This window comes from Cebus imitator, unplaced genomic scaffold, assembly GCF_001604975.1.
Source record: "Cebus imitator isolate Cc_AM_T3 unplaced genomic scaffold, Cebus_imitator-1.0 Scaffold3, whole genome shotgun sequence".
In the NCBI taxonomy this organism is placed as follows: domain Eukaryota; kingdom Metazoa; phylum Chordata; class Mammalia; order Primates; family Cebidae; genus Cebus; species Cebus imitator.
In genome coordinates this window covers 12,255,051-12,272,592 of record NW_016107318.1, presented here as the reverse complement: position 1 = coordinate 12,272,592, position 17,542 = coordinate 12,255,051, and the positions used below count along the sequence as shown (strand labels likewise).

Sequence of the window (17,542 nt, the reverse complement as noted above, 5' to 3'; positions counted from 1 at the left end):
AAAAAAAAAAAAAAAAAAAAAAAAAAAAAAAAAAAAAAAAAAAAAGAGTTGTATCAATTAAACATAATCTTCAGCATTTTACCTGCTATTTATATATTGTCATTGTAGTTTTTAGTTTCCAAAATATCCTTTAAAGTTTCAAATTCAAGAAAAGATTTTAGTATCTAAGTCATACTGTGTAAAATGGCTTAAGTAGATCTTGAAGTTTTTGGGTTTTTTATTTCCTTTTTAAAATTTTTAATAGAAGCATTGCACTAAGTAATAATGATAATTAAGACTCCCTCTATGACTCTTAAGACATACCAGGCCCTGCCTGACTCTGGACATGAACTAGATACTTTTCTGTCCCACTGATAAGTGGAAATTCCCTATAGTCCTGACTTATACATTTAATGATTATATAAAGAGTCTTGGGTTTTATAGATGTAGTTATATTGAGTATTGAGTATTCAAATTAATAAATTTAAAGTACATTTTCTTATTTATTTTTGATATCAACCATGAAATGTATAGAGTGCAAATCACAACACCAAGTTAATGTGTCTATCTCCATCAGTCTCATGCAAGTCACTTTTCTAAAATACACTTAATTACAAATGCATTTGGGTATTTCAGGCTCAGTTATTTAGTTATACTGAATACATTAAGCTATGGCTATATGCACACGTAATAACAATGTCAAAGCACTTAGTTTTGTTTTAATGACCACTGGGAATTACCAAATCAGTGTTTAAGATATAATAGCAAGAATATAAAATTTTATTCATTCAGAATAATTAGAGGAGAAGGCAACTCTAACCTGTATGAATCTAAATTATGATTTTTTTTAATTTTTTGTAATTTTCAAAACAAGAAAAAACGCATTTTACATTTATTATTTAGTTACCAGAAATAAAATAGGCAAGAAGGAAAAGCACTATGTAAAGCATTTTTGCTTAAAGGTATCCAAGTATTGCTTTAAGAAAGAATGTTGGACAACAGTGCCACTCTTTTATTCCACCCTGGATTTATATACCCACAGCTCTTATGTTTAGTGGTACTGTTTATGAAATTATCCTTATAGGATATGTAACCTGACAATTAGGAAAGCATCTGATTAAGCTCTTCACATTCCATTCTTGCTTATTATGTTCATTTAGATGCATTTGTCAATTTATAATTGCAGTTAATTAAAATTTTTTAAATTTTCTTTTTTTTTAAAGGAGCCCGCTACATGAAAAAAAATGCAAGTCAAAGTGGTCACAACCTAGAAGTCTGCAGAGACAGGAATAACTAGCAAGTAGATACTATGTTATTTTACTATGCTTAAGTATATAGAATTCAATAGTGCTATGGGAATTTTACTCTAAATGACCAAATAGTCTTGTAATTTTAAATTTATACTTAGCAGTTTTCATGTTAACCTATATCACATCAGGAAAATAATTAGGAAGCAACATGGTAACTATGAATCTTAGGAAACTCCTTTTCTGTCAGTAATAATGAAATTCCATTCATAGGAAATGTGAACTTAAGTATTGTATCCTCTCTCAGATCTTATTTTTAGAGCCCCTAATTCAATACTTATTCCATCATAAAAAGAGTAAATGATTCTCCCTATATCTTGTGACATATTTATCCACTATGTAAATGCATTGATTCCTCTCATAAGCCATTAATAATTATTATTATATAATAATGCTTTTAAGAAATAAAGTGAAATTATATTCCTTTTTGAAGGTTACATTTCAAAAATTCAAGGTGATATCAAATGAAATCTAGGCACAAAGCGGGAGCTTGCATTTATCAGTATTTCCTGACATTTTCAAGAAATGAAATTGGAGGTTCAATGATAAAAGCATGCAATGTTTAGATAAATGGTTAAAAAATGAATTTAAGAATGTGGGAAAAGTAAATAAGATTATTTGAATAGCTAAGAGAATCTTTGAAAATCTCATTGCTCCATATTAAAGTGGTCAGAGTTGATCCTTTCTCCACAAATGTATCTTAAAGATTGTAATAGAATCAGAAAATATTAAAGCTGAAAGGATTTTAGAAAGTATTTACATGAATATTTCATTGGTATGGAGAAAGGAACTAAGTTTGCAATTAAAAATGGATTTTACATGTATATCTACATATATACTTCCTTTTTTTTCAAGATAGAACTTAATACAGCTAGTTCTTAATTTAATAGGACTTATTCAGTAGTAATGATGATTAAAATATACATTTGAACAAAAATGTACACAAAATGATGGCAGTATCCATAATCAAAATAGTGGGCATAAATGTTTTATGATTAAATATTCATAGTAGTAGATATTTCTATAACCACAGAAATGTGTAAAATTGTGTTTCAATTGCTTAACATTACAGATTCCAAAAGCATTATATAAACCAACAGAAGTTTCTTCCTTTTCACTCTTCTTTGACAGCTTTATGAATGACAGGTCATGAATGATAAATACTTCTCAGATAAACTCTACAAAATATTTATACAATTGGAACCACGCCTTTTGATAAGAAGAATACTAAGCAATGACTCAATAGAAATGAAAAACATTTTTATAATGAAAATTATTAGCTTTTAGTGTATTTGGTTTACAAAATTAGACTCTTTATCTTAGATTGCCATAAAGTGACACATGCTTATCCTATAAGGGGGTGGAAAGGAAACACCTTAAAAATTCAAATTGCAGTTGGGCCAACTTCATGCTGAAGGAGGAAAAATTGTAAAACTGCATTTATCGATAACTTGGTAATAGACGATATCAGTTTTAGCTCAGAAGGAACTTTAGAAGGCCATAATTTAAAATATTTGGAGAATTTAAAAACAGAGTTAAGAGGAAGGGAAAGGGAAGGAAAGAAAGAGAGAAAGAAAGAAAGAGAGGAAGAAAGGTAGGAAGGAAGAAGGAAAGAGAGAGCTGTGTGTGGTGGCTCACACCTGTAATCCCAGCAATTTGAGAGGCTGAGGTGGGTGGATCACAAGCTCAGGGGTTCAAGACCAGCCCGACCAACATGGTGAAACCCCGTCTCTACTTAAAAAGAGAAAAATTAGCTGGGTATGGTGGCGCACATCTGTAGTCCCAGCTACTTGGGAGGCTGAGGCAGGAGAATTGCTCGAAACTGGGGAGGCAGAGGTTGCGGTGAGCCGAGAGCATGCCATTGCACTCTAGCCTGCGCAACAGAGTGAGACTCTGTCTCAAAAAAAAGAAAAGAAAGAAAGAAAGAAGGGAAGGGAGGAAGGAGGGAGAAAGGAAAGAGAGAGAGAGAAAAGAAAGTAGAGAAAGGAAAGAAAGAGAGAGGGAGGGAGGAAGGAAGGAAGGAAGGAAAGGGAGAGAGGGAGGGAGGAGGAGGAAGGAAGGAAGGAGGGAAGGAAGAAAGAAAGGAAAAGAAAGGAGAGAGGGAGGAGGAAGGAAGGAGGGAAGGAAAGGAAAGGAGAGAGGGAGGAGGAAGGAAGGAGGGAAAGAAAGGAAAGGAGAGAGGGAGGAGGAAGGAAGGAGGGAAGGAAAGGAAAGGAGAGAGGGAGGGAGGAGGAAGGAAGGAGGGAAGGAAGGAAGAAAGGGAGGAAGGAAGAGAGGGAGGGAGGAGGAAGGAAGGAAAGAAGGGAGAGAGGAAGGAAGGAAGGAAAGATGGAAGGAAGGAGGGAGGGAGGGAGGGAAGGAAGGAAGGAAGGAAGGAAGGAAGGAAGGAAGGAAGGAAGGAAGGAAGGAAGGAAGGAAGGAAGACAGGTTTGGTAGCAGGATGAGACTAGAGTGCAGGGAGGTAGTTTGGTGCTGGGAGACAGAAATCAATGGCTTGTAGTAAGCCAGGCTCAGGAATGTGGTTGCAGTAGAGACAGAGAAGAACTTGATTTGAAAGAAATATCTTCTTTACCAAGTTCCATGGGCACCGGTTTGTGATCCCATTATTTGAGACCTGGAACACTAAAAGAATAGCAGTTAGCTTCAACAGAGGATATTAAAATGGTAACTTTAGTTTGGAACGTGACATTCGTGTGCCTCCTGCATAGCAAAATAAGAGATGATCACAGGGATGGTGGAAATACAGAACTGGAGCTCTGGGATTGGATGAAGCATGGGCTGATCTATTTGAATAGAGATGGTGATTGAAGTTGCCAGAATTTTGTCAGGCAAAAAAACGTGTACTGAGTGAAAGGAAACATTGCCACAGGTAGAATTTTTAGAATCATCAGTGTTCACTCATCAAAATTCTGTTTGAAGAAAGAGAAATTAGCCACTATCAGAAACCGATAGTTAGAAATAAGAGGAAAACTGACTTCCAGTGTCTTTGTTTTGTTTTTTTTTTTTTTTTTTTTTGTTTTTTTTTCCCCATTTATTTATTTTATTGCATTTTAGGTTTTGGGGTACATGTGAAGAACGTGCAAAATTGTTGCATAGGAACACACGTGGCAGTGTGATTTGCTGCCTTCCTCCCCATCACCTACATCTGGCATTTCTCCCCCTGCTATCCCTCCCCAGCTCCCCACCCCCCACCATCCCTCCCCTATTTCCCCCCAACTGACCCCAGTGTGTTTTGTTTTTTAAAGAAACCAAAGAGGCAGAGAGATTCAAAGAGGTCAACAGTGTTAAATACGCCTGAAAATTCTAGGAGGAGAATGATTGAGGTAGAAAAAGCTTTTGGATATTACATTTACTCAGTGATTAGGAACCCCAGTAGAGCTAATCTAACTTTGGATGCCAAATGGTTTTTTGAATCCTTTTCAACATCTTTATTCTTTATCTCCTTCCTATATCAATCCCAAAGATTCATTTATGTTTTTCAGATTTATCTATGGGTGGTTTTATTTTTGTAAATTACATTTACTTATTCTCAGAATATCATTGTTATAAACACCTTAACTCTCCCCATAATTTGAATAGCAAATTCAATTTAATGTATATTAAAGAAGTGTTAGTATTGAGTAATCCCATCAAATATGTATGACTTATCATTATTCCACCTAATAATCTCAAAAGTAATTTCCCACATTAGATTGACAAATATATTTGCTTCATAAATAATTTCAGTCAGTATTTCGCACAAAGTAGGTACTCATAAGTAATGAATGAATGAATGAATCAGTGCTTGCTCTCTTTAGATCATTTTGACATTCTTTTTGTTTTTAAGTACTCCTATATCATCTACTTGCAGAAAATGCACTCTGAATTATCTATCTTGTAATCCTTAAACAAATAAGATTAAGAAGAAAATGAGATTATATAACACTTTCATGTGTGATTTTCCACCTGATTCTCATTAGTGCTATTTTTATTTTTCTTGACCTGGCATGGTAGACTTAATTTTTATAATTGTAATCAGAGCATAATAACCACTAAATCTTTTTAAACTTTTTTTGTTTAGAAAGAGATTACACCTAAATCTTTGTATTGCATTATTTCTTTTTCTGTCTACTGTAAAATATGACTTTATTGTTTTAATTCAGGTTATATAAATAATTCATGCTTATTGTAAAAATTTCAAACAATATAGAGAAGTATAATGAAGAATGTAAAAATCACTTTAAAAACCACTCAAAGGATAACTACAATTAACGTTTACATACTTTATGGGTTAATTATTTTATCATTATAAAATGTTGCTTTTTATCTCTAATAATGCATTTTGCTTTAAAAATCCACTCTTTCTGTTTTTAGCACAAACACTGCCAACTCACATTCGGTTAATATTTGCATGTTTTTTCTCTTTGTAGCCTTCTGTCAACCTTCTGGTTCTTACATTATGACCTCTTGTAAGCATCTTATAGTAGCCTTTATTTTAAAAATCTAATCTGATAGCGTTGATATTTACTTGAATTATATAGTCTATTTACATTTATATTTATTAAAGTAAACTTGAGTTTGTATCTGTCATGTTACTATTTACTTTTTCTTTAACTCACCCACTTATATTTTTTCTCTCCTTTATTGATTTCTTTTGGATTTTAAAATTAAAGAGATACTTCTTGTTATTCTATTTTTAATTTATTAATTCATTAAATATACATTCTTATACTGTTTTTATAGTGGTTGCTCTAGGGATTTCACATTCAGCCTCAACTTTTTACAGCCTAACATAAATAGTTACTACTAATAATTCCCTGATATTGCTAGAATCTTAGAAAATTTTAACTCCATCCTGTGCCATTAATAAGACATTTTTCACAGTTTTTAAAGTATACTTAGAACATTTCTATTACTGTTTATATAGTCAATATCCACTTATGTTTACCTGCACATTTACTTTTCCATTGTCATTCATTTCTTCTGCACAGCTGTGTTTCCATCTGAAAATATTCTGCTTATGTCTGAAGGAGTCATTTCAGGATTTCTTTTAGTGCTGGTGTGCTGGAAATAAATTTTCTGTTTTTATTTCTCTGAAAATTCTTGTATCTATGTTTCTAAACTTTAGCTGGTTATAGAATTTCTTTCAGCACCAAAAATTTCATTCCATTGTCTTCTAGCTTTCATCCTTTCTGTTAGGAACAGTCAATAATCTTATTGTTGCTCCTTTGATAGTTGTTGTTTATATTTTTTAATTCTTTTTACATATGATAAAATACTCAACATAAAAGTTACCATCTAACCACTTTTAAGTTCGGTAGCATTAACTATATTCAGATTGTTTTGCAGCCATTACCACCATCCATCTCCAGAACTCTTCAGAATAATCACGGAAACTTTTACATGTCAACTAGTATAGACTAATGTATCCTTTCTTTTCTTTTCCTCAGAATTCTTTTTATTTGAAAAAAACACAGACTTTATTTTTACAGCAGTGTTAGGTACATTGCAAAAATTGTGCAGAAAGTACACAGATTTCCCATTCACCACCTAACCCCAAACATTTACAGACTCCCCCACTATTGACATCCCACATAAGAGTGCTATATTTGTTGCAATCAATGAACCTGCACTCCCATATAGTTATCACTCAAAGTCTGTAGTTTACATTAGGATTCAGTCCTGGTGTTGTATATTCTATGGGTTTTGACAAACATATAATGACTTTTATCCACCATTATAATATAATACAGAATAATTTCACTGCCCTAAAAATCCTCTGTGCTCCATCTTCCCTAATCTCTGGCACCCACTGATTTTTTTACTGTCTCCATAAATTTGTCATATTCAGGATGTCATATAATTGGAATCAAACAGTGTGTGATTTTTTTCAGATTGGCCCTTTCACTTGGTAATACGCATTTAGGTTTTCTTCATGTCCTTTCATTGACTCGTTTCCCTTTAGCACTGAATAATATGCAATTATACAATATACCACAATTTACTTATTCATTCATAAAGTATTCTCTTTAATGGTTGCATTTGATTTGATATCTGGATAATTTTTATTCAAAAAAATCCCTTAATTAGGGATAATTTACTATTCCGTTTTCAATTTTTTGCCTGTAAAATACTGGTATATTTAAGTTGGTATATAAGCCAACTTAAATCTATCCTTATTTACTTATCTATATTTTCCAAAGGATATATACAACCTTAGGTACAGACTTGTTGAGAAACAGGTACTTTAAGAAAATTATTATTTTAAAAAGTATTTTGTGCAAAAATATATGTAAAATACAATTTCCCATTTAACCTTTTTTATGTGTATAATTCACTGGCATTAAGTACATTCACATTGTCATGTAAAAAAATCATCTTTAATATTAATGGGTAACAGCTCATGTGATTCAAAAATCAAATGCTTCTAAATAATAAACTGGAAATAGTCTCTCCCAATTCTATCCCCAGCCAATTTCCCTCTCTAGAGACAAGTAACTGGCATTACCAGCTTCTTATATGAATTTCCAGAAATATTTTTCACATATATAAGCCTGTGTACACACATATATATTTTTCTCCTTTTCCATAGAAATTATAGCATATTTAGACACTATTCAATGCCTTTTTTTGCTTAATAGAAAATATTGGAGATAATTTCATATGTGCTCACAAAAAAATTTCTAATTTTATTTTTTGACAGCTCCGTAGTGTCATACATTGTATTGATTTATTTCATAACCAGTCTTTTGTAATTGTGAGCATAGGTGCTCTAAATGAGCATATACAAGACTATTTTCCATCTATGTAAGCATATCTAGAAGAAATAAAGTTGCTATATACAATGGTATGCCTTTTTGTAATTTTGGTAGATTTTATAAAATTGTCCTGCACAGAGCTTCTTCCAGTTTTTTCCCATTATCCATAATGCAGTGAATAAGACTTTCTAAGTTTAATACATGGATAATGCACTCAAAAGCTGTGATGGTTTACATTTCCACAGGATTTTATATTTAATATCCTTTGCCCAGATTGCTACCCAGAAGTCTGTTGTGATCATTTTTCTCATTCAGCCAGGCATAAAGTAATGTCTGAATTACTTCAAGTTGCGTTTTTCTATTAGAGAGATTCAGAATTGTTTCATATGCGTATTAGCCATATGCTCTTCTATAAATTGTATATGGATATTCTTTGCCTATTTTTTTAGTGTTGGCTTTTGCTTATCACTTTGTAACTACTCTTTGTATGCAATATATAGCATATATGGTATATACCATACTCTTTGTATGTGATATATACAATACATATACTCCTTGTATGTTTTATATATATATATGCATTTTCTTTCAAATGCATTGCGAATATTTTCCCCACCTAAAAATTTGATTTTTATGTTAGTTTTTGCCATTTTTATGCTTTTTTAAAAAAGACGTATAACATAAATGACATCTTTTGGTTTTGTAATGGAATTAACTATTCAATTATATGTAGTTCTTCTACATGTAATTTATATTGGTATTTAATTCTGTGGAAGCAGTTACATAATTCTTATAGATTATAATGACAGGATGTCTCTCTTCCTAAATTATTTAATTATTTTTATTTTGACTCACCTATGGTTGTGAAAAAGTTCATTTTTACAATTAAGGAACATTTAAAATCTGCTATGAAATGCATAGATGACTTCATATTTTTTGACACAGCTATCCTGAAAATGTTATTTCCTAGATAAGAGATGTCAATAAATGGAAAGCAGTATAACTTCATTTGAGACTTAGCATATTAAGAGAAAAATATTGTCTCAAAATATCAAAACTGGCAAAAGCATACCGCTGATTTTTTATCATTCTGACAGTAAATACGTTGCCAGAAGTCCTCCTGAGTTCTTTCTTGCTTTCCTTTGTGTTTTACTGGACAGCTGCCACAAATTTCTAGTAAGAGAATTTGGAAATTAAAACTTTCATTTTCCTGACTATTCGTTTCATGTGATATTTACAGACCCTTCTATTTACAAGTTACAGCAGTGGAAAGCATAGCTTTGTGCTTTTGGATTTTTATACCAAAATACCATAGACTGAGTGACTTATAAACAATGAAAGTTTATTTCTTACAGTTCCGTAGGCTGAGAAGTGCAAGATCAAAGTACCAGCAGATTCAGTGTCTAATGAGGGCCTCTTCTTCATCAGCAGCTGTGCTCTCACTGTAACCTCACATGGTAGAAGGAGCAACAGAGTCTCTGGGGTCTTTTTTTATAAGGACATTAATTCCATTTATGAGAGCTCTGCCCTCATGACTTCAACACCTCCCAAGGGCCTCTCCTTCTGATGCTTTAATTTGGAGGTTAAAATTTCAACATATGAATTTTGGGGATGAAAACATTCGTTCATTTCAAGTAGGCCTCGAGGCTAGCACAGACATAGAAGTCATGGAAGCAGTAGAACCTAGTGGTTAAAACCACATGTTCTAGAGTTGAATTGTCTAGTTTAAAATCTAGTACTGCCATCTATGACTGTTTAAAATTGAGCACATTACTTTATCTTTCATTGCTTCTTTTTCCTCATCTGTAAAGAAAAAAAAAGGATATAATTGTACTCATTTCTTAATATCGTCTAAAAGTGTTGGGCAGCAAACAAAACTGATAAAACTTGTGCCTTTCAGGGGAATCGCTTGAACCCAGGAGGTGGAGGGTGCAGTGAGCCAAGATCATGCTACTGCACTCCAGCCTGGGCTACAGAGCGAGACTTCATTAAAAAAAAAAAAAAAAAAAAATGTGCCTTTGTGAATGAGGGATTTGGGGCTATTCATATGAAATATAAATGTGAGAGCAGTTTGAGAATTGGATTAGAATAGGAAGTAACAGGACACATGGCACATAATATGCAATAAACATTGCTTATAATAATTATTTGAAAATCAAGAAATGTAAATTAAATTAGACAAATTTATTTCAAAAGAAAATATAACCTATTATGAACATTTTTGGGAAAAAAGTTCTTACAATTTGTAAGGAAGAATAAAATGTAAAATTATACAAAAAATTGACAAATTTATGCTTTTTTAATGCTAGGATTTATTTATTCAACTAATGTTTATTGAGCATCTGTTACCTGCTGAGTACCTTACTAGGTTCTGGGAATCTAACAGAAAATAAAACAGATGAAATTCACACCCCCATAAGAGCTTGTGTTTTATGCAAGGGGATGATAGTTTAGGGCTAGGAATTTGAAAGATGAATCCTGACACCATGTGAGAAATTGATTGGAACAAAGAGGAAATGCAGAAATCAGTCAAGATGGTTGTTTCTCTTTTGAGTTGAGAAGTCACAGAGACATATTTGTAGGTGGTAGAGAAACTCCAAAAAATTATACAATTGTGTGGTTATTGAATTTTTGTAAATAAAGTTATTTCAGTTGTACCACAGAAACTTGCTATTTTAGAATAATTCCTTTTCACTGTTACTATAAATAGACATTTATTTGGTTCGTATATTTAGTTTTCATAGTTGTTTACACTAAAGCTGTGACTATTAACCTAGAGAAAGATGGAATATCAGAAGAGAGTAAAATTCGCATGTATCGAGTCATTTCTATATAGTCAAAATACGTTTATGCACACATTTTCTCACTTAGCCTTCGTGTTATCTCTGTAAGAAACATGAGAAACTGAGATGCAGAGAAGTTATGTAAGTAACTTTTTGAGTTACCTTGGTTACTAAAGGGAAAACCAATATTGCAGTCTATTTCTATATGACTTGAAGGACCATTCTATTTCTACTTTATTGCCGAGAGGAAAGAGTTTGTTTGAGAGCAACTGGATGAAGAAACTATCATAAAATTTTATCACCATAAAAAAAGCTCTATAGAGTTAAAGCCTTATTAGATAGAAATGTAAAGGCTCCTTATTAAAACAACAACAATGAAACAATGACAATAGTTGTATTGATGTCATTAAATGTGGCACCTCTGGTCATAGTGTAAAGGGTAGGTTGATGGAAATTATGGCAGAAGGTAGGGAGAATGGCTACCAGGAACAGTCATAGGATATCCAGGTAGCAATACTAAGTAGGTAAGTGGGTTTCTGAAATGAAGCACAGAGTTCTGAGCTAAAGATGTGGATTCAGATTTTACCATGAAGATGGGCACTAAAGCCAAGGGTATAAATTAGGTTGCCTAAGAAAAGCAAAAAATCAAGGTAAGAAGATAACAGAGAGCAACACTCGGCTTTAAACATCTTTAAAATATGAAGGTGTCTGAGGGCCAGAGCCAATTATGTCCACAGAAGAAAAAAGCCTTAATGCCAAGAAAAATAACAGAATTAAATAAAAAACTGTAAAGAAAAGAAAATCTGAGTTTATAGAGTCTGATGGTTAAGATATTTGGGGGACGTTCAGGAGAACTCTATAACCATGGAGGTTAAGCTATTAAGTGTATCTTAGGTTGGATTCCTTGGAAACAGACTCCAAGGTAAAAATTTGTGTGCAGAAGAGTTATTGAGTTGTTCTGGATAAAGAGAGAATTTGAACTACAGTGAGGTTGCAACATGGGACTCAATGGAGCCTAAGGGTAGCACTGGAGCTGGGAAAGCCCTTCAGTTTTATGCCAAAGTGAGGCAAGGAATCTGAGCTTTCAAACCAGCCTTAGTCATTGGAGGGATGTATCTGGGATGAGGTAATCCCCTTTAGTCAAGGGCAGAGCCCTGAGAGGGATGCACCTGTGAGTCATTAGTGGCCAACCTTCTGGCACCTGGGAGAATGAATGATTCCATCCTGCAAGAGAAGAACCTCACAGCTTCCGAGGAGAGGAGAAGCAAATGAATGTGAAGAGTGCTTTGTTGTAAGGGGTTTTTATAATTGTAGCCACTAATTCTCTCTTCCAAATTTTCCCCACCACCATCTTTTTGCCAATCCTACTCCTTTACTAACAGATTTTCTTCTTAGAGAGCTACTTCTTTTACTTATATGTCCTGCAGTTAAGTAGCTGTCTTTTCTTTCACTCTTTCACTGAGTTGTTACTAGTACCATAGGGGACAATACAAGTCTAAGTGGATTCCTACAGCCACTCTCATTAATAACTTATGTTCAAAATTACCATACTTTACAGAATTGCTTTTTCTAGATCAATTTTCATTAGAAAGGAGGCTTTCTGTGTGAGCTCTAAATTAAGGAATTTAGAAACTATAAACCAAGACTTGATGTGTCATTTGAATTCTCTGACTATATTGAAGAGTCTGGTTTTATATATTTTCTGTGGGACTTTTCATTTCCTTTGAAGACACTAAATAAACAGGATACAATTATAACTATGAAATCTTACCATAATCTTATGTTCATAAATATAGAAAAAGATTAAACAAAAGCTGTTAATCATTTTGGCAAAAACTAATTTATGGAAGCTCTGAGTGTGAGGATGGTGTAAAAATAGTTCCCAGGAGGGATTTGAATTAACATGAACTTATATCATCATGTCAGCCATTTTTATCACCCTGTATCTTTCCATTCCCTGCAGGTGCTTAACACAATATCCAGATGTTTCTGGCAGTCACCTGAGATGTGTATTTACTCGCAGTTTTATTACTTTTTTCAAAATATGTAGTGCCATGTTTATATTTCTCTTTTTAAAGTATTGATAGAATAGTTTAAGTTCTGTTGGTGACAGGTTTTTTGGAAAGTATAAGCTTCTAGTTTATTAAATTCCATTTAACCAACAACAGCCCCTACTCACACCCTCCCCATTTAAAAAAATGGGATTCATGTAACATCTTTACTGAGATCTAACTAGAAACTGTTTGAAATGGGAAGATTTGTTCTTGCTTTGAAAATACCATATAAACACCAAAAAAAGTCAGTCCCATCTGTCAAATTGCCTGGAGAATGTATTTAACAAGGAATGAAGCTACATTAAAGGCCATAAAATATGCAGCAAGGGAAGGAAGGATAAAGCCATCCTGCAGTTCATTGGCTTCAACTACTGTGCAGTGTACTCCTTGTGAAGAAGACAGATTAGGTAGTTATTTCTACATCAAAATATCTGCCATTGTGGAGAGTAAGAAAATGGAAAAAGAAAAGGGGACTTCAAATCCTAGCTCTTTCCATGATCATGAACAAGGAAATGCAGAAATGAATTACATTTTCTTTCATTTTATGGAATTGAATCAACTTTTCCTAATAGAGAATAAAACTTATTTGCAGAAAGGAAGCTTCAACTTCATTTATACTATTACCCATTTGGCAATTGAAATAAGTGAACTTAAAGTTTTACAGCTAAGCCAAAAGGAAAAGGAATAAATTGCTGAAGAGTATGCACATAAGCTGGATAATGGCAATAGTATTGTATTAATCCATTCTTACATTATTAATAAAGACATACCTGAGACTGGGTAATTTATTAAGGAAAGAGCTTTAACTGGCTCACAGTTCAGCATGGCTGGGGAGGCCTCAGAAAATTTAATCACAGCAGAAGGGAAGCAAACATGTCCTTCTTCATATGGCAGCAGCAAGGAGAAGTGCTGAACAAAAGAGAAAATCCCTTTATAAAACCATCAGATGAGGCCAGGCATGGTGGCTCATGCCTGTAATCCTAGCACTTTGGAGGCTGAGATGGATGGATCACCTGAGGCTGGGTGTTCGAGACTCGCCTGACCAAAATGGAGAAACCCCATCTCTACTAAAAATACAAAAAATTAGTGGGGCATGGTGGCACATGCCCAACTACTTGGGAGACTAAGGCAGGAGAATCATTTGAAGCCAGGAGGCAGAGGTTGCAGTGAGCCAAGATCACACCTGGGCAAAAATAGTGAAACTCTGTTTCAAAAAAAAAATTAGATCTCTTGAGAACTCACTCACTATCACAAGAGCAGCACATGGGGGTAACTGCCCCCATTATTCCATTACCTCCCTCTAGGTCCTTTCCAAAACACATGGGGATTATGGTAACTAAAATCCAAGATGAGATTTGGGTGGAGACACAGCCAAATCATATCATTCCACCCCTGGCCTTTCCCAAATCTCATGTCCTCACAATTCAAAACTCAATCATGCCTTTCCAACAGTCCCCCAAGGTCTTTACTAATTCCGGAAATAACTCAGAAGTCCAAGTCCAAAGTCTCATCTCTGGCAAGGCAAATCCCTTCCATCTATGAGACTGTAAATCAAAAGCAAGTTTATTACCTCCTAGATACAATGCGGGTACAGGTATTTTGTAAATATACCCATTCCAAATAGGATAAATTGGCCAAAACAAAGGTGCCACAGGCCCCATGCAAGTCCAAAATCAAGCAGGGCAGTCAAATCTTTTTTTTTTAATTATACTTTAAGGGGTACATGTGCAGATGATACAAGACTGTTGCATCCGTATACAGGTGCCATGATGATTTGCTACATCCATCCCCCATCATCTACATTAGGTATTTCTCCCCGGTGTTATCCCTACCCAATTCTCCCACCCTCTGCTATTCCTCCCCTAGTCCCCCCAGGGTTGTCAAACCTTAAAGCTCCAAAAGCATCACCTTTGACTCTATGTCTCACATCCAGGTCACACTTATGCAAGAGGCAGGTTATCATAATCTAGGACAGCTCTGCCCCTGTGGCTTTTCAGGGTATAGCTCCACTCCTGGCTGCTTTTATGGGCTGGCATTCAGTGCCTGTGGCTTTTCCATTCACACGGTACAAACTGTCAGTGGATCTACCATTCTGTGGTCTGGAGGACAGTGGCCCACTTCTTATAGCTCCAGGCAGTGCCCCAGTGGGGACTCTGTGTGGGGGCTCCAACCCCTCATTTCCCTTCTGCACTGTTCTAGCAGAGGTTCTGCATGAGGGCTCTGCCCCTGCAGTACAATTCTGCTTAGACATCCAGACCTTTTCAGACATCCTCTGAAATCTAGGTGGAGGTTCCCAAACTTTAATTCTTGACTTCTATGCAACCACAGGCCCAACACCACAAGGGAGCTGCCAAGGCTTGGAGCTTGCACCCTCTATAGCAATGGTCCAAGCTGTACTTTGGCCCCTTTTAGTCAAGGCTAGAGTGGCTGGGACACAGGGCACCCAGTCCTGAGGCTGCACACAGCAGGAGGTGCCTTGACCTGACCCAATAAACCATTATTTCCCCCTAGTCCTCTAGGCCTGTGATGGAAGGGGTTGCCATGAGGGTCTCTGACATCTCCTGGAGAAATTTTCCCCATTTTCTTGGTGATTTGGCTTGGTATTTGGTGTCTGGTTACTTATGTAAATTTCTGTCATAGGCATTAATGTCTTTCCAGAAAATGGATTTTTCTTTTTTACTGCATTGTCAGTCTGCAAATTTTTAAAACTTTTATGCTATGCTTCCTCTGGAATACTTTGCTCCAGAGAAATTTCTGTCACTAGATACCCTAAATCATCCCTCTCAAGTTCAAAGTTTTGCATATCTCAAGGGCAGGGGCAAAATGCTACCAGTCTCTTTGCTTAGCAAGAGTGACTTTTACACCTGTTCCCAAGTTCTTCATCTCCATTTAAGCCCACTTCAGCCTGGACTTTATTGTCCATATCTCTATCAACATTTTGGCCAAAGCCATTCAAATTTATAGGAAGCTCCAAACATTCCCACATCTTCCTGTCTTCTGAGCCCTCCAAGTCTCTAGGAAGTTCCAAACTTTTCTACATTTTCCTATCTTCTTCTAAACCCTTCAAACTGTTCCAATGTCTGCCTGTTACCAGTTCCAAGGTTACTTCCACATTTTCAGGTGTCTTTATACCAGTGCCCCACTACGTGGTACCAATTTACTGTTATCAGTCTGTTCTGACACTACTAATAAAGACGTACCTGAGACTGGTGATTTATAAAGGAAAGAGCTTTAATTGACTCACAGTTCAGGACTTGGGAAGCCTCAGAAAACTTACAATTATGGCAGGTGGGGAAACAAACAGATCTCTCTTCACATGACACCAGCAAGAAGTGACAAATAAAAGGGGAAAAAGTTCCTCATAAAACCATGAGATCTCATGAGAACTTACTCACTATTACAAGAACAGCAGCATGGGGAAACTGCCCCATGATTCAATTACTTCCCACTGGGTTCCTCCCACAATATGTGGGGATTATAGGAACTACAATTCAAGATAAGATTTGGGTGGAGATACAGCCAAACCATATCAAGTATAAAGTCACTATTGTTTTACCAAATGTGGAAGAAACACAAGAAAATGTGCTTATTTGGAGGATGCTAACAGGAAATAAACTGTTCCTAACTTAGCCCTCTGAAAAAGAGAATGATAAATGTATTTATACATCCTCATCAACGTTAGCTTTTTGTTTGGATTGTACATTTGAAAGGTGTTCACATTGCTATTGCAGAACAAATTGCAAAAACATTATCTCGGACAAAATGTTCAATGTCCAACTTGTGGAAAGGGGTCTCCCTCTGTGGATGTTAGCAAATTTATACAAGGATTCTCTATTGATGCATTTTGAAAGCAGGAGAATATCATTGGATGTTCCAAGCAGTTTATAAGGATTTATGAAATAGGTACACTATTACAAGATCTTGCTTATTAGTAGTATGAAGTTATTTGGAACTTCCAAGTAAAATGTGAAAATGTCCTCTCTACTGTCCCTAAGCTTTCGCTTTATAGAACCAAAAATAACATGTTTATTGCTAACTAGGTAAGATATTAAACACACTAGACAAAGTGTTTTTGCTTGATTTATTTTATACCAATGGAACTATTATTTGAGCCATTTAGTGCCTTGAAAATGAAATAGGAAAACAGTCTCTCAATTAAAAAAAACTATTATGTGTTATGAAAGTAATTCCAATTTAGTAGTATTAGTTGGCTAGTTTTAAAAATACTGACTTTATTTTAAAAGTCTGAAAGATAACGTCAAGAAAAAGCTAAGTATTTTTTAAAATAAAACATTTACTACTAGGACAACAAAAGACTTTAAATGTTGCTTCGAATTTTTTTTTAAAGTTGGATAGTTTTTATACAAGCTAATGGAAAATAGGAAAAAATGCATAGAGCTAATTGATCAAAATAAGATGAATACTGTTATGACTGAAATATGCAGTCACTGAGAAATTTCAAAAGCTCTGGTCAAGTTAAAAAAAAAACAAGTCCATGCAGCCAATATCATACTGAATGAGCAAAAACTGGAAGCATTTCCCTTGAAATGTGGCACCAGGCAAGGATGCCCGCTCTCACCACTGCTATTCAATATAGTATTAGAAGTTCTAGCCAGAGCAATCAGGCAAGAAAAAGAAATAAAGGGTATTCAAATAGGAAAGGAGGAAGTCAAATTGTCTCT

General features: G+C 34.8%; 1 protein-coding gene across 11 annotated transcripts in view; it reads left to right on the top strand.

Annotated features, from left to right (window-relative positions):
* LRRC7 (leucine rich repeat containing 7) overlaps positions 1-17,542 on the top strand; it is a 579,044-nt gene that overhangs the window by 160,770 nt on the left and 400,732 nt on the right. For 2 of the 11 annotated variants that reach the window (XM_017532088.2, XM_037739868.1), the window contains one exon: positions 1,203-1,279. The exons of the other annotated variants lie outside the window; for them this stretch is intronic. In XM_017532088.2, coding sequence (XP_017387577.1) covers position 1,279 — 1 coding nt within the window. In that variant the 5' untranslated portion in view covers positions 1,203-1,278. The remainder of the gene's footprint in view (positions 1-1,202; positions 1,280-17,542) is intronic. 11 annotated transcript variants of the gene reach the window in all.